A 26,077-nucleotide genomic window follows, 5' to 3' on the forward strand; every position below is an offset into this window, starting at 1 on the left:
AGGACTGAGATGAGGAAAACATTTTTTACACAGAGTGGTGAATCTCTGGAATTCTCTGCCACAGAATGTAGTTGAGGCCAGTTCATTGGCTATATTTAAGAGGGTGTTAGATGTGGCCCTTGTGGCTAAAGGGATCAGGGGGTATGGAGAGAAAGCAGGTACAGGATACTGAGCTGGATGATCAGCCATGATCATATTGAATGGCGGTGCAGGCTCGAAGGGCCGAATGGCCTACTCCTGCACCTATTTTTTATGTTTCTATGTTTCTATGTTTACATATTCTGTCGTGCTGCAGCAAGTAAGAATTTCATTGTCCAGAACCAGGAGCCACAGTTTAAGAACAAGGAGTAAGCCATTTAGAACGGAGGCGAGGAAACACTTTTTCTCACAGAGAGTGGTGAGTCTGTGGAACTCTCTGCCTCAGAGGGTGGTGGAGGCAGATTCACTGGATGCTTTCAAGAGAGAGCTAGATAGGGCTCTTAAAAATAGCGGAGTCAGGGGATATGGGGAGAAGGCAGGAACGGGTTACTTGATTGTGGATGATCAGCTATGATCACATTGAATGGCGGTGCTGGCTCGAAGGGCCAAATGGCCTACTCCTGCACCTGTTGTCTATTGTCTATTGTCTATTGTCTATCTGGGACAAATGATAATAAAACACTCTTGACTCTTGACAAATTGCTGCAGAGATAATAGATACATTAAGTGTGGTTGTAACCTCTAGAGTACTTTAGATTATCAATGGAAGTCCGTGGATTGGAAAATTAAGGCAGGCTAGTGAATCGAATACTTGCCATTGGGAAAATGCTGAATTCGATGACTAAGAAAGTAGTAGGACAGTGGTTCTTAATCTTTTTGGCACCAGTACGTGCATACGCAAACAAAATACTGTAAGTGGTATGTACCTTTGTTAGGTACCGAAACATGGGCTCAACAAATTGATATGTTATTTGTGTCCCCTTCATGACCCCCAGCAAAGCTCCAAACGACCCCCATAGGGGGGTCATGACCCCTAGGTTAAGAACTACTGTAGTAGGAGGATATTTAAAAATAACATTAAATAAAAATAAAATTTTCCTTCGCTCCATAGATGCTGCTGCACCCGCTGAGTTTCTCCAGCATTTTTGTGTACCTTTAAAAATAACAATACTGGTAAATTCACATCTGCTCCTCTCTCCTTGACACCTTGGACCCTCTTCAGTTTGCATATAGACCAAACAGGGCCACAGACGATGCCATCGCCATGGCAACACTGCGCTCACCCACCTGGACAAAGGGAATACATATGTGAGAATGCTTTTCATTGACAACAGCTCGACATTCAACGGCATCATTCCCTCAAAACTCGTCTCCATGCTCCTTGATCTTGGACTGGAGACCTCCATCTGCGGCTGGATATTCGACTTCCTGACGGGCAGGCCCCAGGTGGTGAGAATCAGTTGCCACACCTCTTCCTCACTGATCCTCAACACAGGCGCACCACAGTCCTCTCCTGCACTCCCTGTTCACGCACGACTGTACTGCCAAGCACAGCTCAAAAATCAATCCTAAAGTTTGCTGACGACACGACCATCCTGGGCCTCATCACAGACAATAATGAGACGGCCTATAGAGAGGAGGTAAGGAAACTAAACAGCTGGTGCCATGAAAATAGCCTCTCTCTCAATGTCAGCAAAACTAAAGAGATGATCGTGGACTACAGGAGACAGCAGGGGAGTGGACACCTCCCCATCCACATCAGTGATGCTGAGGTTGAAAGGGTCAGCTGCTTCAAGGTACTCAGTGTGCACATCACTGAGAGCCTCTCCTGGTCACTGCATCTTGATGGAAACATAGAAACATAGAAAATAGGTGCAGGAGTAGGCCATTCGGCCCTACGAGCCTGCACCGCCATTCGATATGATTATGGCTGATCATCCAACTCAGTATCCTGTACCTGCCTTCTCTCCATACCCCCTGATTCCTATAGCCACAAGGGCCACATCTAACTCCCTCTTAAATATAGCCAATGAACTGGCCTCAACTACCTTCTGTGGCAGAAAATTCCACAGATTCACCACTCTCTGTGTAAAAAATGATTTTCTCATCTCGGTCCTAAAAGACTTCCCTCTTATCCTTAAACTGTGACCACTAGTTCTGGACTTCCCCAACATCGGGAATAATCTTCCTGCATCTAGCCTGTCCAACCCCTTAAGAATTTTGTAAGTTTCTATAAGATCCCCCCTCAATCTACTAAATTCTAGCGAGTACAAGCCGAGTCTATCCAGTCTTTCTTCATATGAAAGTCCTGCCATCCCAGGAATCAGTCTGGTGGACCTTCTCTGTACTCCCTCTATGGCAAGAATGTCTTTCCTCAGATTAGGAGACCAAAACTGTACGCAATACTCCAGGTGTGGTGTCACCAAGATTCTGTACAACTGCAGTAGAACCTCCCTGCTCTTATACTCAAATCCTTTTGCTATGAATGCTAACACACCATTTGCTTTACTTCACTGCCTGCTGCACCTGCATGCCTACTTTCAATGACTGGTGTACCATGACACCCAGGTCTCGTTGCTTCTCCCCTTTTCCTAATCGGCCATCATGAGTGATAGGAGGAGAATTAGGCCATCCAGCCCATCAAGTCTACTCTGCCATTCTATCATGGCTGATTTATCTTTCCCTCTTACTCCCATTTTCCTGCCTTCTCCCCGTAACCCCTGACACCTTTAAGGGCCTGTCCAACTTTCACGACCTAATTCACGACCTTTTTTACTCGTGGACATTTTTCATCACGCTAGAAAAACGCCCCGACCTACTTGATGCCACGAGTACCTACGACCTACCTACGACCTACCTACGACCTCCTACGACTTCCTACGACCTCGTGACGACCATGCTGCGAGTATGAGTCAAGGGCAAACTCGGCAGAGGTCGTGAATTAGGTCGTGAAAGTGGGACAGGCCCTTTACCAACCAATCTATCTTTGCTCTATCTGGTATAAACCAGCACCTGCCTTGTTTCTACATGCAACAGTACAGCACAGGAACAGGCCCTTTGGCCCACAATGTCTAGTGGAGTTGCTGCCTCACAGTGCCAGACACCCGGGTTCGATCCTGACTTTGGGTGTTGTCTGCGTGGAGTTTGCATGTTCTCCCTGTGGACTGCACGGGTTTTCTCTGGGTGCTCTGATTTCCTCCCACATCCCAAAGACGTGCAGGTTTGTAGGTTAATTGGCCTCTGTAAAATTGCCCCAAATGTGTAGGGAGTGCATGAAAAAGTGGGATAGCATGGAACCAATGTGAATGGGTGATCGATGGTGGGTGGACTCGATGGGCCGAAGGGTCTGATTCCATGCCATACCTCCAAAGTAAACTAAACTAAACGTAAATAAATCCACTACAAGAGCAGATTAGTACTGGGTATCCTGTGGCAAATTATTCACCTCCACCGTGGCGTAGTGGTAGAGCATCTGCCTTACAGCGCCAGAGACCCAGGTTCGATCCTGACTACGGGCGCTGTCTGTACGGAGTCTGTACATTCTCCCCGTGACCTGTGTAAGTTTTCTCCGAGATCTTCAGTTTCCTCCCACACTCCAAAGATATGCATGGTTGTAGGTTAATTGGCTTGGTATAAATGTAAAAATGTGAAATTGTCCATAGGGTAGTGTAATTGTGCGACGATCGCTGGACGGTGTTCACTTGGTGGGCCGAAGGGCCTGTTTCCACGCTGTATCGCTAAACTAGACTAACCCAAAATATCCAAAGGTTTGTCCATCATGTACAAGGCACAGGTCTTGTTGTGATGGAATATCCTCCATTTGACTGATGAGTGCAGCTCTGATAACTCTGAATGTCAACAGCATCTAGTACAAAGCATCCTGCCTGAATGCCACCAAGTTACATGTCCTGACCATTGCTTCCTTCGCATATCAACATTAGCAAGCAAACTAGGAACCATCTACAACATGCCCCACAGTTACTTGCCCAGGTAACTCTGTCCAAATCCCGTGAATTTTACCACCAAGAAAAGATAAGGTAGGCTGATGCAAGCGAGCACCACGTCTAAGTCACACAGCATTGTGAAAGGACTCTGTTTCCTTCTCCCAGCTAACAATGATCTATTCTACATTTTCCTTGATCTCCATTCCCTTTGTCCCGTTTTCACACCTTACACATCCTCATCTATGAACCTCCCCCTCCCCTGACGTCAGTCCGAAGAAGGGTCTCGATCCCAGAGACGTCACCCATTCCTTCAATCCAGAGATGCTGCCTGTCCCGCTGAGTTACTCCAGCATTCGGTGTCTATCTTCGGTTTGAACCAGCATCTGCAGTTCCTTCCCACACATTGTGAGATTCTTAATCATTATACCTTCGTCATCGCTGGATCTAAATCATGGAATTCTCGACCCTAGAGTGCTGTGTCTTCCTGCAACATAATGACTGCAATAGTTCAAACCAGCCTAATGCCAAAGACAGTAGGGGTGGGTTATCAATGTTGACCTTGCCTGTGCTGCACTGACACTGGGTGATAGAGTCACACAGCATGGATACTGGCCCCTCTGTCAGAGACAACTAATCCCATGAATGAATAAGAAAAAATAAATCAATGAGCTTCTGCGTTCTCCGATCTTTCTCAAATATATTCCATCGTTATTTTTCATGGTGTCAAATGAAGAAGGATAAATCCAGCTGAGATGGTCAGAAACATTAAACTAACTGCAACAAATTGTGATTTTAGACCAGTCCGATCCATAAATAGAGCTGTTACATTTGCATCATCAAGCCCCTGCAATGTGTCTTTGTCCAAAGTTGCAGATATCCTGCTAAACTAACAAACTTTGAATGCAATCATCTTCATGCTTCTTTCAACCACTGTCAACTGTCAAAAGTGCAATTTCACACCAATTATGCAGTGCAATGATTTATTCTGTTCACCTTGCTGCATCCCTCACAGGGTCAAGAAATGATTTGTCTCCCGGTTAGAATGAAAAGAGCAGCAAATAAGCTTGACGTGAGCACACACTCTCTCTCTGACAGGGTGGAGCAGTTGTTGAGGCCCCTGCCTCACGGCGCCAGTTACCCGGGTTTGATCCTGACCTCGGGTGCTGCCTGCTTAGAGTTCGTTCGTTCTCCCTGTGACCCGTGCGGGTGAAACATAGAAACATAAAAAATAGGTGCAGGAGTAGGCCATTCAGCCCTTCGAGCCTGCACCGCCAGTCAATATGATCATGGCTGATCATCCACAATCAGTAACCCCGTTCCTGCTTTCTCCCCATATCCCTTGAGTCTGTTAGCCCTAAGAACTGTATTTAACTCTCTCTTGAATACATCCAGTGAATTGGCCTCCGCTGCCTTCTGTGGCAGACAATTCCACAGATTCACAACTCTCTGGGTGAAAGAGTTTTTACTCATCTCAGTCCTAAATAGCCTACCTCTTACTCTTAAACTGGGACCCCCTGGTTCTTGACTCCCCCAACATCAGGAACATAGCCTGTCTAATCCCTTAAGAATTTTATATGTTTCCATAAGATCCCCATTTAATCCACATTCCTACCATGTCCCAAGAGATGTTCGGATTTGAGGTTAATTGGCATTGGTAAAATATTGTCAATTGTTCCCAGTGTGTAGAGTGTGCTCGTGCAACGGGGATCACTAATCAGGACTCGGTGGGGTGAAAGGCCTGCTTCCACGCTGTATCTCTAACCTATCCCAAAAGACGTGCGGTTATTTGGCCTCCGTCAATTGCCCTGAGTGCTTAGGGAGTGGATCTTAAAGTGGGATAACCTAGAACTAGGGTCAACGGGTCGTCGATGCTTCCAAGCTGTACCTTTATATCCAATTCAATTTAAAACTGAATACAGAGAGAACTGGCTCTTCAAGTGAAGGGAAGCATTGAATAGAATTTGCGGCGACACTGGATCAAGAAATGTCGTGTCTTCCGGTATAAATTGCATTTGGGGCGGCACGGTGGCGCAGCGGTAGTGTTGCGGCCTTACAGCGCCAGAGACCCGGGTTCGATCCTGACTACGGGTGCTGGCTGTACGGAGTTTGCACGTTCTCCCTGTGACCGCGTGGGTTTTCTCCGAGTGCTCTGGTTTCCTCCCATACTCCAAAGACGGTAAATTGGCTTCTGTGTATTCACTCCCCGAGTGCGTAGGATGTGAAACCGGGATTACATATAACTAGTGTGTGGGTGATCGTTGGTCAGCGTGGACTCGGCTGTCGGAAGGGCCTGTTTCCACACTCTTGCTCTATAATGATAGAAATCGTTTAGAATCATAAATGGAAAGTTTGAGGGTTTATAAAGGAATTCTACTTTCAGGATCTCGGAGGACAAAATCATTGGAAATTTATTGCTGTACCATTGACCCTCATAAGTTCATAAGGTCATGAGTGGCAGGAGTAGAATTAGGCCATTCGGCCCATCAAGTCTACTCCGCCATTCAAACATGGCTGATCTGTCCCTCCCTCCTAACCCCATTCTCCTGCCTTCTCCCTATAAACTCTGAAAACCTCTCCTAGGTGTTTTTTCCCCCCTCCAGCTACCTAAACAGGAACGAGAAACATAAACAAGTGTTCAATTTGTTGGGATTATGTACCTAACTGAAAACAAGCTGCAAGATCAGCTTTGGAATCATTTCTAAGCTTTTATGATTGCATCTGCCACTTACAGCGTACTGGGAAATAAAGACATGACCTATGAATTTTATGCTAACATGTTGGGAGAAACAGTGAAAAAATTGCCTGACTGTTTGAAAAGCAAGTTTCCCCAAGTCTCCCCCAGTCTCCAACCTCCTGCCGAAAATCACTTCAGTGATTTAACCAGCGATTCACTTAAGTGCAAGGGTCGCAGTCAGACTGAAAAGCAAAAACAAATATATTGCAGAAACAAGCAACTGCAGATGCTGGTACACTAAATTTTTCTTCAGAATTTTAAACTGAATTTAATTGAAAGATACATCATCGAAACAGACCCTTCAGCCCACAGAGTCCATGCTGACCATCAAACGCCCGTTCACATCAGTTCTCGGTTATCCCATTCTCACTAAATGGCGCTGGATCAGCTCAGCGGGTCAGGCAGCATCTCCGGAGAACATGGACAGGTGACGTTTCTGATTGCGACCCTTCTTCTGGGTGTTTTCCAAAAAATATTAATCGTGTCATTGAGTCCTAGAGTGATGCAGCGTGGAAACAGGCCCTTTGGCCCAGCTTGCCCACATGTCCCAGCTACACTAGTCCCACCTGCCCGCGTTTGGTCCATATCCCTCCAAACCTGTCCTATCCATGCACCTGTCTAACTGTTTCTTAAATGTTGGGATAGACCCAGCCTCAACTACCTCCTCTGGCAGCTTGTTCCATACACCCACCACCCTATGTGTGAAAATGTTACCCCTCAGATTCCTATTAAATCTTTTCCCCTTCATCTGACACCTATGTCCTCTTGTCCTTGATGCACCTACTCTGGGCAAGAGACTGTGCATCTACTGTTCTTCTCATGAATTTGTACACCTCTATAAGATCATCCCTTATCCTCCTGCGCTCCAAGGAATAGAGTCTCAGCCTGCTCAACCTCTCCCTATACAGTAGCTCAGACCCTCTAGCCTTGGCAACATCCTCGTAAATCTTCTCTGTACCCTTTCCACTGCCCTTAAACCAAGTGGGGATGAGGATGGTTGGATTTTAACTCTGAGAGATCTTCCATTTCAAGTCAATCCCCTGCTTATCTGACAAATAAACTCTTTTTAACTCTCGAATACAGACAGTGTACTGCGAGATAGACAAAAATGCTGCAGAAACTCAGAGGGTGAGGCAGCATCTGTGGAGCGAAGGAAATAGGCAACGTTTCGGGCTGAAACCCTTCTTCAGATGAGTTTCAGCCTGCAACGTTGCCTATTTCCTTCGCTCCATAGATGCTGCCTCAGCCGCTGAGTTTCTCCAGCATTTTTGTCTACCTTCGATTTTCCGGCATCTGCAGTTCCTTCTTAAACATTTTGTGTACTGCAAGATAACAGTTTCAGAAAGAGATGTTAGACCTAGTTCCATACTAGCATCTTAGGTGATCAAATAAAATAAAATGGATTCAGGGTTGACGGGGGTGGGGGGGGGGGGGGATGGGGGGGGGGGAGCGGGGGGGCGGAGTCATCATAAAAATTGGTTTCAGTTCAGTTTCGTTTATTGTCACGTGTACCGAGGTACAGTGAAAAGCTTTTGTTGGGTGTTAACCAGTCAGCAGAAAGACAATACATGATTACAATTGAGCCATTTACAGTGTACAGATACATGATAAGAGAATTAGGTTTAGTTCAAGGTAAAACCAGTAACGTCCGACCACGCATGGTCCTAGGGTGACCAATGAGGTAGATAGGAGTTTAGGACTGTTCTCTGGTTGCGGTAGGATGGTTCAGTTGCTTGATAACAGCTGGGAAGAAACTGTCCCTGAATCTGGAGGTGTGCGTTTTCACACTTCTATACCTTTTGCCCGATGGGAGAGGGGAGATGGGGGAGTGGCCAGGGTGCGACTCATCCTTGATTATGCTGCTGGCCGATTGGCTTGGAATTGGTTACAACAAAGTGCAGCAGAACTAAGACTCGCTGGAGAACGCTAGTAGATAGATTGATGGTCTCATGTTTCATCCTCTCAATGGAAAAGTCATTAGATTTTCATGGGAAAAGTTATAGGGCATTGGGGGATGAGCAGGGAATGAAGAATGGAATTATTTGGGGAGATCCATCAGAATCTAATTATTCCTACTGAATAATTCGAAAGGCAAAGCAGAAAATGCTGCAAATACTCAGCTGTTCAAGCAGTGTGCGTGAAGAGAAGCAACAGAATTAGTATTACAGAATTAAGAGTCATACAATTGGGAAACAGGCCCTTCGGCCCAACTTGCCCATGCTGACCAAGATGCCCCATCTACACTAGTTCCACCTGCCTGCGTTTGGCCCATATCCCTCTAAACCTGGTATATTGTCCAAATGTTTTTTTAAATGTTAAACTGGGGAAAGATTTATTTTTAATTTAAATGTTTTAATTATTTTAAAAATAATTAAATATTGACATCATCTTTTATTCCGTATAGTACGGGTGTCAGGGGGAGAAGGCGGGAGAATGGGGGTGTGAGGGAAAGATAGATCAGCCATGATTGAATGGCGGAGTAGACTGGATGGGCCGAATGGCCTAATTCTGCTCCTCGAGCTTATGAATTTATGAAATTATGTCTTCCTGTTCGGTGCCACCCAAGAGTATAGTCGGGTCACGACCAATAGTGAAAAAAAAACTTGGCGGTGAAGAGTTTAAGCTGGAGCAATTTTCTTCTCAATGATTGGATGTGCAGGGGTTTACTGCCAAGAGAGCATGGGAAATGAAGCCAAGTTATCTGCAGTGCTTTTTCTGGTGTAACACAGCCCAAGTTCACAAAGGCAGCAATTACAGGAACCTTTAACCATATAACCATATAACCATATAACAATTACAGCACGGAAACAGGCCATCTCGACCCTTCTAGTCCGTGCCGAGCACTTATTCTCCCCTAGTCCCATCTACCTTAAATAGTTAAAGTGTTTTTGTTTCTGGAGTTCTAGACTTTTTTATGTGGGGGGTGGGGGGGGGAAGGGGGAAACTACCTTTCAGGGTCCCTACCTGGTCGGAGAGGCAGCTTTTCTCCGGGCTGCAGTTTCGACCCGTCCTCGCGGCCTACCAGCGGGCCTGGAGCGGCGTTTCCTGTCGGGGACCGCCCAGAACCACGGCTTCGGCAGCGGCACAGCGCTGGAGCGCTATCGCGGAGCGGGCGATGCCTTGCCTGGGTCGCCGCGCTGGAGCTCCGGTGAGCTGAAGACCGCCGAGTAAACCATCGCGGAGCTGCGGGTTTGAGGAGCGGCCAGCTGCGGGCGGCGGCGCCGAACTGTACATCGGGAGCCTGGGATCTCTAGATGAGATCGCCAGTAGTGGAGCTCCAACCGGCGCGGCCTTGTTGGCTTCAGAAGCCGCGGCCTCCAGTACGGAAGCGGCCGTTCCAGGTGTCCCAGGCCACTGCGAGGATTCTCCCGACGCTGGAGCAACATCACCCGGCGAGAACGGCCTGGAACATCGGGCCTCCGTAGAGGCAACTGTGGAGGCCTCAATGGGCCCGACTATGGGTGAACTGGGGTTGGGACTGGACTTTGTGCCTTCCCTCATGGTGGGAGCCATTGTGGGGGGATGTTCTTTATGTTTAAACCTCTTATTAATGTTATGTCTGTATTCTTTCTTTATGTGCTGCACTGGCAAGAAGCATTTCACTACACCTAGGTGTATGTGACTAATAAATAACCTTTGAACTTTTTTTTTTTTTTTTTTTTTGAACCTGCGCTCAGACCATAACTCTCCATTCCTTTCCTGTCCATATAACTATCCAATTTATTTTTAAATGATAAAAACGAACCTGCCTCCACCACCTTCACTGGAAGCTCATTCCACACAGCCACCACTCTCTGAGTAAAGAAGTTCCCCCTCATGTTACCCCTAAACTTCTGTCCCTTAATTCTCAAGTCATGTCTCCTTGTTTGAATCTTCCCTACTCTCATAGAAACATAGAAACATAGAAATTAGGTGCAGGAGTAGGCCATTCGGCCCTTCGAGCCTGCACCGCCATTCAATATGATCATGGCTGATCATCCAACTCAGTATCCCGTACCTGCCTTCTCTCCATACCCTCTGATCCCCTTAGCCACAAGGGCCACATCTAACTCCCTCTTAAATATAGCCAATGAACTGGCCTCGACTACCCTCTGTGGCAGGGAGTTCCAGAGATTCACCACTCTCTGTGTGAAAAAAGTTCTTCTCATCTCGGTTTTAAAGGATTTCCCCCTTATCCTTAAGCTGTGACCCCTTGTCCTGGACTTCCCCAACATCGGGAGCAATCTTCCTGCATCTAGCCTGTCCAACCCCTTAAGAATTTTGTAAGTTTCTATAAGATCCCCTCTCAATCTCCTAAATTCTAGAGAGTATAAACCAAGTCTATCCAGTCTTTCTTCATAAGACAGTCCTGACATCCCAGGAATCAGTCTGGTGACCTTCTCTGCACTCCCTCTATGGCAATAATGTCCTTCCTCAGATTTGGAGACCAAAACTGTACACAATACTCCAGGTGTGGTCTCACCAAGACCCTGTACAACTGCAGTAGAACCTCCCTGCTCCTATACTCAAATCCTTTTGCTATGAAAGCTAACATACCATTCGCTTTCTTCACTGCCTGCTGCACCTGCATGCCCACTTTCAATGACTGGTGTACCATGACACCCAGGTCTCGCTGCATCTCCCCTTTTCCTAGTCGGCCACCATTTAGATAATAGTCTGCTTTCCTGTTTTTGCCACCAAAATGGATAACCTCACATTTATCCACATTATACTGCATCTGCCAAACATTTGCCCACTCACCCAGCCTATCCAAGTCACCTTGCAGTCTCCTAGCATCCTCCTCACAGCTAACACTGCCCCCCAGCTTAGTGTCATCCGCAAACTTGGAGATATTGCCTTCAATTCCCTCATCCAGATCATTAATATATATTGTAAATAGCTGGGGTCCCAGCACTGAGCCTTGCGGTACCCCACTAGTCACTGCCTGCCATTGTGAAAAGGACCCGTTTACTCCTACTCTTTGCTTCCTGTTTGCCAGCCAGTTCTCTATCCACATCAATACTGAACCCCCAATGCCGTGTGCTTTAAGTTTGTAAACTAATCTCTTATGTGGGACCTTGTCGAAAGCCTTCTGGAAGTCCAGATACAACACATCCACTGGTTCTCGCCTATCCACGCTACTAGTTACATCCTCGATAAATTCTATAAGATTCGTCAGACATGATTTACCTTTTGTAAATCCATGCTGACTTTGTCCAATGATTTCACCACTTTCCAAATGTGCTGCTATCCCATCTTTAATAACTGACTCTAGCAGTTTCCCCACTACCGATGTTAGACTAACTGGTCTGTAATTCCCCGTTTTCTCTCTCCCTCCCTTCTTAAAAAGTGGGGTTACGTTTGCTACCCGCCAATCCTCAGGAACTACTCCAGAATCTAAAGAGTTTTGAAAGATTATTACTAATGCATCCACTATTTCTGGAGCTACTTCCTTAAGTACTCTGGGATGCAGCCTATCTGGCCCTGGGGATTTATCGGCCTTTAATCCATTTAATTTACCCAACACCACTTCCCGGACTAACCTGGATTTCACTCAATTCCTCCAACTCCTTTGACCCGCGGTCCCCTGCTATTTCCGGCAGATTATTTATGTCTTCCTTAGTGAAGACGGAACCAAAGTAGTTATTCAATTGGTCCGCCATATCCTTGTTCCCCATGATCAACTCACCTGTTTCTGACTGCAAGGGACCTACATTTGTTTTAACTAATCTCTTTCTTTTCACATATCTATAAAAACTTTTGCAGTCAGTTTTTATGTTCCCTGCCAGTTTTCTTTCATAATCTATTTTTCCTTTCCTAATTAAGCCCTTTGTCCTCCTCTGCTGGTCTCTGAATTTCTCCCAGTCCTCCGGTATGCTGCTTTTTCTGGCTAATTTGTACGCATCATCCTTCGCTTTGATACTATCCCTGATTTCCCTTGTTATCCACGGATGCACTACCTTCCCTGATTTATTCTTTTGCCAAACTGGGATGAACAATTTTTGTAGTTCATCCATGCAGTCTTTAAATGTCTTCCATTGCATATCCACCGTCAACCCTTTTAGAATTAATTGCCAGTCAATCTTGGCCAATTCACGTCTCATACCCTCAAAGTTACCTTTCTTTAAGTTCAGAACCATTGTTTCTGAATTAACAATGTCACTCTCCATCCTAATGAAGAACTCAACCATATTATGGTCACTCTTGCCCAAGGGGGCACGCACAACAAGACTGCTAACTAACCCTTCCTCATTACTCAATACCCAGTCTAGAATAGCCTGCTCTCTCGTTGGTTCCTCTACATGTTGATTTAGATAACTATCCCGCATACATTCCAAAAAAATCCTCTTCCTCAGCACCCCTGCCAATTTGATTCACCCAATCTATATGTAGATTGAAGTCACCCATTATCACGGTTTTGCCTTTGTCGCACGCATTTCTAATTTCCTGTTTGATACCATCTCCAACTTCACTACTACTGTTAGGTGGCCTGTACACAACACCCACCAGCGTTTTCTGCCCCTTAGTGTTTCGCAGCTCTACCCATACCGATTCCACATCCTGCAAACTAATGTCCTTCCTTTCCATTGCGTTAATCTCCTCTCTAATCAGCAACGCTACCCCACCTCCTTTTCCTTTCTCTCTATCCCTCCTGAATATTGAATATCCCTGGATGTTCAGCTCCCAGCCTTGGTCATCCTGGAGCCATGTCTCCGTGATCCCAACTATATCATAGTCATTAATAGCTATCTGCACATTCAACTCATCCACCTTATTACGAATGCTCCTTGCATTGAGACACAAAGCCTTCAGGCTTGTTTTTACAACACTCTTACCCCTTATACAATTTTGTTGAAAAGTGGCCCTTTTTGATTTTTGCCCTGGATTTTCCGGCCTGCCACTTTTACTTTTCACCTTGCTACCTATTGCTTCTACCCTCATTTTACACCCCTCTGTCTCTACGCTCACACATTTAAGAAACCCTTTCCCTTTAACTCCATCCTCCACTAGCCCATTCGACACCCCACCCCCCTTATTCCCCACTCTCAGTGGGAAAAGCTTATCCACGTCAACTCTGTCATCATTTTAAAGACCTCTATCAAGTCCCCCTTTAACCTTCTGCGCTCCAAAGAATAAAGCCCTAACTTGTTCAACCTTTCTCTGTAACTTAGTTGCTGAAACCCAGGCAACATTCTAGTAAATCTCCTCTGTACTCTCTCTATTTTGTTGACATCCTTCCTATAATTAGGCGACCAAAATTGTACACCATACTCCAGAATTGGCCTCACCAATGCCTTGTACAATTTTAACATTACATCCCAACTTCTATACTCAATGCTCTGATTTATAAAGGCCAGCACACCAAAAGCTTTCTTTATCACCCTATCTACATGAGATTCCACTTTCAGGGAACTGTGCACAGTTATTCCCAGATCCCTCTGTTCACCTTTACTCAGCTTCCCACAGGGCAGTACCGTGGTGCAGGGGTAGAGTTGCTGCCTTACAGAGCCAGAGACCCGGGTTCGAACCTGACTACGGGTGCTGTCTGTACGGAGTTTGCACGTTCTTCTTCCCGTGACCTGTGTGGGTTTTCTCCGGGTGCTCCGGTTTCCTCCCACACTCCAAAGACGTGCAAGTTTGTAGGTGTAATCGGCTTCGGTAAAATTCTAAACTGTCCCTAGTGTGTGTAGGATAGTGCTAGTGTACGGGGTGATCGCTGGTCGGCATGGACTCGGTATGGCGAAGGGCCTGTCTCCGCGCTGTATATCTGAGGGCTAAAGTAAAGTTTAGTTTAGTTTAGAGATACAACGCTGAAACAGGCCCTTCGGCCCACCGAGTCCATACCGACCATTGAACCCTGCACGCTTACACTATCCTACAGATTATTATTCGGCTCGACTCACGTCGCAGCGGCCTCTGCAGTCTGTTTGTCTTTTTGTTATTTTTTGTCCCGTTTTAATGTAGTTTTTATTATTTTTTTGATGGGGTATGTGTGTGGGTATGTGTGTGGGTATGTGTGTGGGGGGGGCGGGGAAACTTTAAAAATCTTTCCCCTGCACGGAGAACCCGACCTTTTCCCTGTCGGGTCTCCGTTGTCGTTGGGGCTGCAACGTGGAGCGGCCTCCAGCAGGAACGTCCTGGGGCTCCAGTCACGGAGCTGCGGAGCTACTCACCATCATGGAGCTGGCCGAGTCCGGAGCGGGTGGAGCTGTGGTGGCGCGCTGCTGTGACCCGACCCCCGGGGATTCGGAGGCTCCAACCGCAGGTCTGGCAGACAGTAATATCGGGAGCCCGCGGGTCCCTGCTGGGAGACCGCTTTTCGAGACTTCCGCAACGGCGACTTCACCCGCCCGAGTCGCGGGGTCGAGGAGTGCCTGGAGCGGGGCCTTACATCACCGCCCGGCGCGGCTTCAACGGCTGCGGGACTTTGCTAGAGCCCGCCGGGGGCTCCAACAACAAGACCCGGAGCGTGGCCTTGCATCGCCCGGCGTGGCTTTAATGGCCGCGGGACAATTGCCACCGCCCGCCGGGGGCTTTGACTCTGACATCGGGAGGGGAATGGGGAGTGCAGGGGAGAGATAAGTTTTTTTGCCTTCCATCACAGCGAGGAGGAGATGCGCTGTGATGGATGTCTGTGTAAATTGTGTTGTGTCTTGGGTCTTTTTTTTCATGTGTGTATGACTGCAGAAACAACATTTCATTTGAGCCTCTATGAGGTTCAAGTGACAAATAAATTGTATTGTGTATTGTGTAATTGTGTAAGATGCCAGGGACAATTAGCCTACAAACAGAGTGTGGGAGGAAACTGGAGCACCCAGAGAAAACCTATGCGGTCACAAGGAGGATGTACAAACTCCTTTACGGACAGCACCCCCTAGTCAGGATCGAACACGGGTCTCTGCCGCTGTGAGGTTTTAAAAGTCTAAAGGAGCAATTCATCGCCCATGTTTGCAGGCGGCGTGTGATACAGGCAATGAATGAAACATACTCGTCGCTGCTAATGCTGTGGTAATACTCGATTTGCCCTTGTCATGTTGGGTAATATGGCAGGAAGATTGGAGAGGCGCTGCTTTGCATTCTGTCAACATTGCTGATTTACGCTGACAGACAAGATTAAGAGATTACTCTGCCCTTGACGCATTTTTTAGAAAACTAAAACATTTATATGGTAATTTTTTTGTTGTTGAAAGATATCTTTGCAGATCATGAGGAGAAACACGACCAAGCTTTAGATGGTTGTTAAGTCTGCTTTTTTGTTTTTATTTTTATTATTTCTCAGCTGTGTCCCTCACATTTGTGTGTCCAAATTTGTGGGCAATTTCAAGTGGACAATTTTGAGACGATTTCATTTTTAATTATTAATTATTGATTATTATTTTTGCGTGAGGAAGAACAGTTTAAAAGTATGTGTGCGTGGGGGGCGGCGGGGTGGTACACAGGGAGCTCCGGGTCGGTTCTGCATAACTGAGAATTTTGTCGGGAAGAGACTGGCATCTGTCTCTCCAAGTGGGAGCGAAAGCTGCCTCTGAAAAATTAACGAACCTCCAAATCAAACTGCAAGCAAGCTTGGCTGGCAAGTGTGCAATTCCCGGGATTGTGTTGCCGCAGCAGTGACGTTAATCCTGTAACTCGTCTCAGAGCAGTTAGCGCGTTACTGCGCCGGCAGCGATATCATTTTGAAGAGCATGTCCCAACATTAGTGGAGACCTCATATGCATCTATCTAAGTGCTTCTGTGTAGCGATACTTGTACTAAACTGTACGCGGGAATGAATTGCGCTGCACCCCCGTTACACGTGACAAATAAAGTACACACCGTGCCCTGGGCACTGCACACTAATAAAGGAACTGGCGTGGGGGGGGGAGGTTGGCCCCGAGAACAAAGAGGGACCCAGCACGGCCTGGGCGGGAGGGGAGGGGGGGGGGGCGCCGAAAGAACAAGGAACGACCTGGCGTGGGCCCCCCCCCCCCACCGAGAACAGCAGGCAGTGAGGGGGTGAGTGGGTGGTGGGGGGATGGTTTGCGAGAAGGTAGAGGGACCATCATGACTAGATTGAATACTTTTTATAACTTTGTCGTCGCCCTTTACGTGGCGACTCTTTGCATACAGGGGAGAGGGAGAGTAGAGATATGGAAGGGTAAGGTGTGTAAACGACAGATCAAGGCCGTAAGAGGGTCAGGCAGCATCTCTGGAGAACTAGATAGGGCTCTTGAAGATTGGGGAGTAGGGGATAAGGGGAGAAGGCAGGAACGGGGTACTGATTGGGGATGACATTGAATGGCGGTGCTGGCTCGAAGGACCGAATGACCTACTTCTGCACCTATTGTCTATTGTCTATTACACGGAGAGGAGATAATTTGGGTTTGGACTGGTCCAGGACCGAAAACGTCGCCTATCCATGTTCTCCAGAGATGTTGCCTGACCCGCTGAGTTACTCCAGCACTTCGTGTCCTTTTGTGTATTAACCAGCATCTGCAGTTCCTTGTTTCTACTAGATGATGCAGAGAATTTGTCTCATGCACAGTGTGCCAGGTTATAAATATCAAGGGATGGAACACACAATTGTTCACATTCAGCTGTTTGCTTCTTGATAATTATGGGCCAAGAGGCTCGGAGAATTGAATTGAAGCCTGGTTGCTGGCTGCGTTGTTCATAACCTGTGTCCCAAGCTCATGGTCAGAAAATGCTAAGGTTGTCTTGCCTAATTGAAAATGCTAAAGTTGCCTTGCCTAATTGAAAATGCTACAGTTGCCTTGGGTTTGAAAATGCTACAGTTGCCTTGGGTTTGAAAATGCTACAGTTGCCGTGGGTTTGAAAATGCTAAAGTTGCCTTGTGTTTGAAAATGCTACAGTTGCCGTGGGTTTGAAAATGCTAACGTTGCCTTGTGTTTGAAAATGCTAAAGTTGCCTTGCCTAATTGAAAATGCTAAAGTTGCCTTGCCTAATTGAAAATGCTAAAGTTGCCTTGCCTAATTGAAAATGCTACAGTTGCCTTGCCTAATTGAAAATGCTAAAGTTGCCTTGCCTGATTGAAAATGCTAAAGTTGCTTAGCCTAATTGAAAATGCTAAAGTTGCCTTGGGTTTGAAAATGCTAAAGTTGCCTTGCCTAATTGAAAATGCTAAAGTTGCCTTGCCTAATTGAAAATGCTAAAGTTGTCTTGCCTAATTGAAAATGCTAAAGTTGCCTTGCCTAATTGAAAATGCTAAAGTTGCCTTGCCTAATTGAAAATGCTAAAGTTGCCTTGCCTGATTGAAAATGCAAAAGTTGCCTTGCCTGATTGAAAATGAAAAAGTTGCCTTGCCTAATTGAAAATGCTAAAGTTGCCTTGCCTAATTGAAAATGCTAAAGTTGCCTTGCCTAATTGAAAATGCTAAAGTTGCCGTGCATAATTGAAAAAGCTAAAGTTGCCTTGCCTAATTGAAAATGCTAAAGTTGCCTTGCCTAATTGAAAATGCTAAAGTTGCCTTGCCTAATTGAAAATGCTAAAGTTGCCTTGCCTAATTGAAAATGCTAAAGTTGCCTTGCCGGTTTGAAAATGCTAAAGTTGCCTTGCCGGTTTGAAAATGCTAAAGTTGCCTTGCCGGTTTGAAAATGCTAAAGTTGCCTTGCCTGATTGAAAATGCTAAAGTTGCCTTGCTTGATTGAAAATGCAAAAGTTGCCTTGCCGGTTTGAAAATGCTAAAGTTGCCTTGACGGTTTGAAAATGCTAAAGTTACCTTGCCTGTTTGAAAATGCTAAAGTTGCCTTGCCGGTTTGAAAAATGGTGTTGCCTTCTATATAATTAAAAGTCTAATCTTGACCACTTCCTGCGCTTTATATTGAAAAAACGCTACCACATTCGGCTGTGATCTTTGGCCATCTTACTCAGAGATGCCCTCCGCTCATCAGGTGCCGAGGATTTTTCCCATCGATGAAAAATAAAAGAGTTATTAGAGTTTAAAAAATGTTGAGATTCTCTCTCCTGTCAATCACGCCATGAAGGCCACGCCCCGTGCGGTGGGAGGGGGAGGGACTATAAAACCCGGAAGTGTGGGCGTGGCTCAGTCTCTGCAAGATGGGGGAGGGAGAAGTCACAACTCTCTGTCTTTAGTGGCCTTGCACCCTGCTTGAAATGGTAGGAAACTGCACTTGAGTTTGGTGGCCTTGCACCCTGCTTGAAATGGTAGGAAACTGCACTTGAGTTTGGTGGCCTGCACCCTGCTTGAAGTGGTAAGAAATTGCACTTGAAACTGCCCCCCCCCCCACTGGCCACCAATATTGGAAACAAGCCCTTTGGCCCACCGAGTCCACCCTGATCCAGCGAATCCCGCACACTAACACTATCCTACACACTAGGGACAATTTCTACATTTATACCAAACCAATTAACCTACAAGCATATATGTCTTTGGAGTGTGGAAGGAAATCAAAAATATCGGTGAAAATCCATGCAGGTCACGGGGAGAACGCGCAAAGTCCCTAAAGACAGTACTCGTAGTCAGGATTGAACCGGGGTCTCTGGCGCCGTGAGGCAGCAACTCTACCGCTGTGCACCGTGCCGCCAGCTGTTTGCATTTCATCTGTTCCTTAAAGACTACCACTCAGCTGCATGTCATAGCTTCATGAGTTACACAGCAGGGAAACAGTCCCTTCAGCCCTCTAATTCTGTGCTGATCCTATTTACACTCATCGCACACAAATCCCATTAGAATCGCCCCGTATTTGCTTCAGCTTCCTCCAAATCCAACTTACTTACACACGAGGGGTCATTTACAATGGCCAGCAGCACCGTGGCGCTGCGGTAGTGTCGCTGCCTTACATCGCCAGAGACCCGGGTTCGATCCTGACCACGGGTGCTGTAAGTACGGAGTTTGTACATTCTCCCTGTGACCGCGTGGGTTTTCTTCCCGGGGTGCTCCTGTTGCCTCCCACATCTCCAAAGATGTACAGGTATGTCGGTTAATTGGCTTTGGTAAAGATTGAAAATTGTCCCCAGTGCCGGCATTCAGTTTAGTTCAGCTTAGTTTATTGCCACGTGTACCGAGGTAGAGTGAGAAGCTTTTGTTGCGTGCTCTCCAGTCAGTGAAAGGACAATACATGATTACAATCGAGCCATTCACGGTTTATGAACCGGCCCGTTCGCGGAGCATGGTTGAGCCGCGGGATTTACCATCGCCAGGCGGGGTCACAACATCTGGAGCCTGGATCGCCTCGGCGCAGAGGGAGAACAAAGAGGGAAGAGACAGAGACTTTAAGATTTTGCCTTCCACCACAGTGAGGAGGTGTTTGGTGAACTCACTGTGGTGGATGTTAAATTTGTGTTGGTTGTGTGTTTTTGTCATTTTTTATTATATGTATGACTGCAGGGGAACAAAATTTGACAATAAACAAATCTAATCTAATCTAATCTAAAATCTAAGTATAGACACATGACAAGGGAATAACTTTTAGTGCAAGGTAAAACCAGCAAAGTCTGATCAAGGATCCTTAAGGATCACCAATGAGGTAGAATGAGGTGGTGCACGGGGTGATTGCTGGCCGGCACGGACCCGGTGGGCCAAAGGGCCTGTCCCCACACTGTATTTCTCTCTATCTCTAAACTAAACCAAGCACCCCGTTTGGATTTGGGAGGAAGATGAAGCAAGTGAGGTAAACCTAGACGGTCACAGGGAGAACATGCAAACTCCACACTGTCAGAAGTGGAGGATAGGGTGAAACCTCGCCAGCTGCGCAGCTGGGCTGCAATCAAAGAAATATATTGCTGCTTAATTGGAGACAGTACAAGTACCTCGACCACCACCCCTGGCACCACCCACTTCCCCCTGCACATCTTCTTTACACTTTGCCCCTCTCAGCTTAAAGCTATGTCCTCTAGTCTTTGACGTTTGGTGGAGTAGACTTAAGGTCATAAGGTCATAAGTGATAGGAGTAGAATTAGGCCATTTGGCCCATCAAGTCTACTCTGCCATTCAATCATGGCTGATCTATCTCTCCCTCCTAACCCCATTCTCCTGCCTTCTCCCCATAACCTCTGGCACATGAACTAATCACAAATCTATCTATCTATCTCTGCCTTAAAAATATCCACTGACTTGGCCTCGGCAACTTTCTGTGGCAAATAATTCCACAGATTCACCACCCTCTGACTAAATACATTTCTCCTCATCTCCTTCCTAAATGCACATCCTTTAATTCTGAGGCTGTGACCTCTAGTCCTAGACTCTCCCATGAGTGGAAACATCCTCTCCACATCCACTATCTCCAAGCCTTTCACTATTCTATGTTTCAATGAGGTTCCCCCTCATCCTTTGAAACTCCAGCGAGTACAGGCCCAGTGCCGACAAACGCTCGTCATAGGTTAACCTACTCGTTCCTGGGATAATTCTCATAAACCTCCTCTGGACCTTCTCCAGAGCCAGCACATCCTTCCTCAGATATGGTGCCCAAACTTGCTCACAATATTACAAATGCGGCCTTATGGCTCCTTATAGAACCTCAGCATGACATCCTTGTTTTTCTATACCAGCCCTCATGAAATAAATGCGGGCATTGAGTTTGCTTTCTTTCCTACTGATTCATAGCACCACCATTCATTGTGATCATGGCTGATCGTCTCCAATCAATAACCCGTGTCAGCCTTCTCCCCATATCCCTTGATTCCACTAGCCCCTTGAGCTCTATCTAACTCTCTCTTAAATCCATCCAGTGACTTGGCCTCCACTGCCCTCTGTGGCAGGGAATTCCACAAATTCACAACTCTCTGGGTGAAAAGGTTTTTTCTCACCTCAGTCTTAAATGGCTTCTCCTTTATTCTAAGACTGTGGCCACTGGGTTTGGACTGGCCCAACATTGGGAACATTTTTCCTGCATCTAGCTTGTCCAGTCCTTTTATAATTTTATATGTTTCTATGAGATCCCCCTCATCCTTCTAAACTCCAGTGAATACAAGCCTAGTCTTTTCAATCTTTCCACATATGACAGTCCCGCCATCCCAGGGATCAATCTCGTGAACCTACGCTGCACTGCCTCAATCACAAGGATGTCCTTCCTCAAATTAGGAGACCAAAACTGTACACAATACTCCAGATGTGGTCTCACCAGAGCCCTGTACAACTGCAGAAGAACCTCTTTACTCCTATATTGAAATCCTCTGTTATGAAGGCCAACATTCCATTAGCTTTCCATTCAACTTGCAGATTAACTTTTTGGGAATCCTGCACCAGCACTCCCAAGTCCCTTTGCACCTCTGATTTCTGGATTCTCCCCATTTAGAAAATAGTCTAAGCCTTTATTCCTACTACCAAAATGCATGACTCCACACGTTGCTACACTATAATCCATCGGCCACTTCTCTGCCCACTCTCCCAACCTGTCCAAGTCTTTCTGCAGAGTCCCTGCTTTCTCTACACCACCTGCCCTTCCCCCCTATTTTTGTATCATGCACACACTTGGCCACAGCCTTCACCCATCTCGTGCAAGTCATTCATATACAACGTGAAGACTAGCGACCCCAGCACCGACCCCTGCGGAACTCCACTGGTCACTGGCAGCAAACCTGAAAAAGCCCCTTTACATTGGCATTTTTTGTCTTCTGTCATCCAGCCAACCTGCTATCCATGCTAGTATCTGCCCTTTGATACCGTGGGCTCTCATCTTCCCCAGCAGCCTCACGTGATACACCTTACCAACGGCTTTCTGAAAATGGCCTAATGGCCTAATTCTGCCTCTACAATGTGTGAACATGAACATTTCCACTTTGGGGATAAAAAGGTTCTGTCTACCCAGTCTACAACGCTCCCCCATCTTATACACCCTCTAAGGTACACAGATCTCCCCTCAGCCTCTAGCATTCCAGAGAAAACAATCAATGCTTCCCCCAACCTCTCCTTGTAGCTGATACCCAAGTAACCCGAGCATCATGCTGGTAAACATGAGTAAAACACAAAGAACTGGAGTAACTCAGCAGGTCGGGCAGCATCTCTGGAGAACATTCATTCATCATCATTGAAAACATTAGCGACGCAGTGGTGCTGGACGGACGCACCACACACTTCCGCCGCTGGAAGTATAGGATGTTGGTGTGTGTGTGATTTGTCATTGTTCCTTACTATGCTATGTACAACAGTGATCGCAACTTCTACTGAAGTGTGGATGGCCATTGGCTCACTAGAAGCTCATCCGCCCTTTGGCAGGTCTTGTTTTTGGGCCTGATGGGGGTCCACAGCCCCCTCCTCACCTGGCAAACCAGGTGGGGGAGACGGTTTAGTCGCCGACTATCCGACCATGGAGCAGGTAGCACGGGATTACATGGTACCCGTGGCGGGGGGGAACTCCCCCCGACCTGTCCTTGCAGCAAATACCCAAGTAATCCAAGCTTCATTCTGGTAAACATGAGTAAAACATAAGGAGCTGGAGTAACTCAGCAGGTCGGGCAGCATCTGTGGAGAACATGGTTACTGGTAAACCTCTTCTGTAATCTCTTCAAAAACGTTCTGATCCTCCCTGTCTGCTCGAGAGTAAAACAATCCCTTCAAATCATAAAGAAAGCCCACTAACGCCTCTACTTCCTGAGAAGATTGAGGAGATTCGGCATGGCGATGAACACTCTCATGAACTTCTACAGGTGTACAGTAGAGAGCATGTTGTCAGTTGCATCACGGCCTGGTTCAGCAACTCGAACACCCAGGAACGAAGAAGATCGCAAAAAAGTGGTGGACACTGCCCGGTCCATCATGGGTATTGTCCTCCCCCCCCCATCATCAATGGGATCTACAAGAGTCGCTGCCTCAAAAAGGCAGCCAGCATCGTCAGAGACCCACACCACACTGACCACGTTATCATTTCACTCCTGCCACCGGGAAGAAGGTACAGGAGCCTGAAAACTGTAACGTCCAGGTTCAGGAGCAGCTTCTTCCCTACAACCATCAGGCTATTAATACAATACAATACAATACAATACCATTTATTGTCATTTGAGCCTCAGTGAGGCTCAAACGAAATTACGTTTCCACAGCCATACAATCAAAGACAATTTCCTACAGACATACACACAATTTAATTCACACAAACATCCATCACAGTGAACCCACTGTGATGGAAGGCAAAGTCTTTTCTCTCCCCTGTTCTCCATGTCTCTCCCGATATCCAAGCCCCAGGCGGGCGATGATAAGTCCCACGGCCATTTATGGCCGTGCCGGGCGATTTACGGCCCCGCTCCCGGTCTAAAAGTCACAATGTTGGAGCCCCCGGCGGGCGCTGGAATGTCCCACGGCCATGAAGCCGCGCCGGGCAGTGTACGTCCCCGCTCCGGGTCATTCCAACCCCGCGACACGGGCTGGAGAAGTCGCGTTGCGGGAGCTCCGGGAAGCGGTCTCTCCCCCCGGACCCGCGAGCTCCCGATGTCCCTGTCCACCGGACCTGCGGCTGCGTTGCTGGAGCCTCCGAGCCCCAGGAGTCGAGTCGCAGCAGCGAGTCACCGCTGCTCCCCACGCTCCGAGGCCGGCCAGCCCCACGATGGTGAGTAGTCCGCAGCTCCGCAGCTCCGCAGTCTCCCGAGCCCCCGAGCCGTTCAGGTTGGAGGCCGCTCCACGGTGCTAGGCCCCAACGACAACGGAGACCCGACAGGGAAAAAGTCGGGTCTCCCAGACAGGGAAGAGATTTTAAACGGTTTCCCCCTTCCCCCCCCCCCCGCCCCCCACATATACACATTTAAAACCAGTATTAAAAACACCAACACTACATTTAACTAGACACAAAATAAAAAAAAGACAGAAATGCTGTTGGGGCCGCTGGAAAGGGTGAGTCGCACCGCCAATCTTTAAACACTACAACCTCCAAATAGGGTCCGAACTATATAGACATAGGGACATATTATTGCTTATTTATTGGTCTGTGTGTTATATATATATATATATATATATATATATGTAATTCCCAACGGGTCTGCACTTGGTCTAGTAACTATTAAAACTCTGATCTTGGATGTGGATGTGGATGTGTGTGTGTGTGTGTGTGTGTGTGTGTGTGTGTGTGTGTGTGTGTGTGTGTGTGTGTGTGTGTGTGTGTGTGTGTGTGTGTGTGTGTGTGTGTGTGTGTGTGTGTGTATATGTGTGTGTGTAAAGGAATATATCCGTTATATACACACTAACCTATTTAGTGGATTATGATGGGTTTTACAGAGTACTATGATTATACATCTAAGGTCGACACAAAATGCTGGAGTAACTCAGCGGGACGGGCAGCATCTCTGGAGAGAAGGAATGAGAGGTGTTTCGGGTCGAGATTGAAGAGGGGTCTCGACCCGAAACGTCGCCCATTCCTTCTCTCCAGAGATGCTGCCTCACCCGCTGAGTTTCTCCAGCCTTTTGTGTCTACTGATTTAAAACAGCATCTGCAGTTCTTTCTTTACACATGTTTATACATCTGTTGTGCTGCTGCCAGTAAGAATGTCAATGTTCTAGTTACAGGACACATGACAATACAAGTCGAGACTCTCTGGGGACAAAGAATGGCCTTACCTCACAGTCGTGAAATTCCTCCTCCTCCACCTCGTAGGAGACAGTCTGAATGGTCACGTCGTTCTCCGTGTACTCCACAAGTTTAGACTCCGAGTGGTCGGGGCAGTCAATAGTCAAGTTCTTCCTTTCAGTGAAGGTCGTCTCGCAGCTCTCGTTCCTGTAATCCTTTGCGTTCTCTTTCGTCTCGTCTTTGTACAAAATAAAATTGGGCCGGTAGAAGGCCTCCACAGCCAGGTGCAGGGAGCTGGCGTCGAGCAGTTGCCGGGTGAAGTTGCCTTTGGGCTTGTTCTTGCCCGAGTTACTGCTGACAAAATAGCTCAGGAGTTTCTCCTTGTAGTGGCGTTCCCCGTCGTAATCCTCCTGTAAACCGTAGTCACCCCCAACCTGCTGGGACTTCTCCAGCAGAGGGTTCTGCAGCTCTGTTAGGCTTTCCATTCTGGGGGCAGGGTGGGCAATGGAGAGAGGAGGGAGGGAGGGGGGGTTGGAGGGGGGCGGGGGGGGTTGGAGAAATCTCCGAATCTTGCCTTGCAGTGGATCGAGGGACGACTGGTTGAGCCCCGGGGAGGTGTCAGGCAGTGGAGATGATCACTAGCCCGTGACCTGAAAGAGACAACGCCGGTTACTATTGCTCAGAGAATTTCAATACACCCAGACCAGTACACAAACCAACCTCCCCTCCATTTACACCTCGGCAAGGCCAGCAGCATAATCAAGGACGAGCCATTCCCTCTTCTCCCCTCTTCCATCGGGAAGAGATATCGAAGTGTGAAAACGCTCACCTCATATTTCGCTTGGGTAGTTTACACCCCAGCGGTATGAACATTGACTTCTCCAATTTCAGGTAGTCCCTGCTTTCTCCTTCTTTCCCCTCCCCGTCCCAGCTCTCCCACAGCCCACTGTCTCCGCCTCTTCCTTTAGTCTTCCCCTCCCCCCCACCCCCAC

At 47.2% G+C, this 26,077-nt stretch overlaps 1 protein-coding gene across 1 annotated transcript in view; it reads right to left on the bottom strand.

Annotated features, from left to right (window-relative positions):
• syndig1l (synapse differentiation inducing 1 like) overlaps nucleotides 1-25,822 on the bottom strand; it is an 88,521-nt gene extending 62,699 nt beyond the window's left edge. The window contains exon 1 of the mRNA XM_033027646.1: nucleotides 25,136-25,822. Coding sequence (XP_032883537.1) covers nucleotides 25,136-25,570 — 435 coding nt within the window. The 5' untranslated portion in view covers nucleotides 25,571-25,822. The remainder of the gene's footprint in view (nucleotides 1-25,135) is intronic.
• Between the last annotated feature and the right edge of the window lie 255 nt (nucleotides 25,823-26,077).

This window comes from Amblyraja radiata, chromosome 9 (genome assembly GCF_010909765.2).
Source record: "Amblyraja radiata isolate CabotCenter1 chromosome 9, sAmbRad1.1.pri, whole genome shotgun sequence".
Classification (NCBI taxonomy): domain Eukaryota; kingdom Metazoa; phylum Chordata; class Chondrichthyes; order Rajiformes; family Rajidae; genus Amblyraja; species Amblyraja radiata.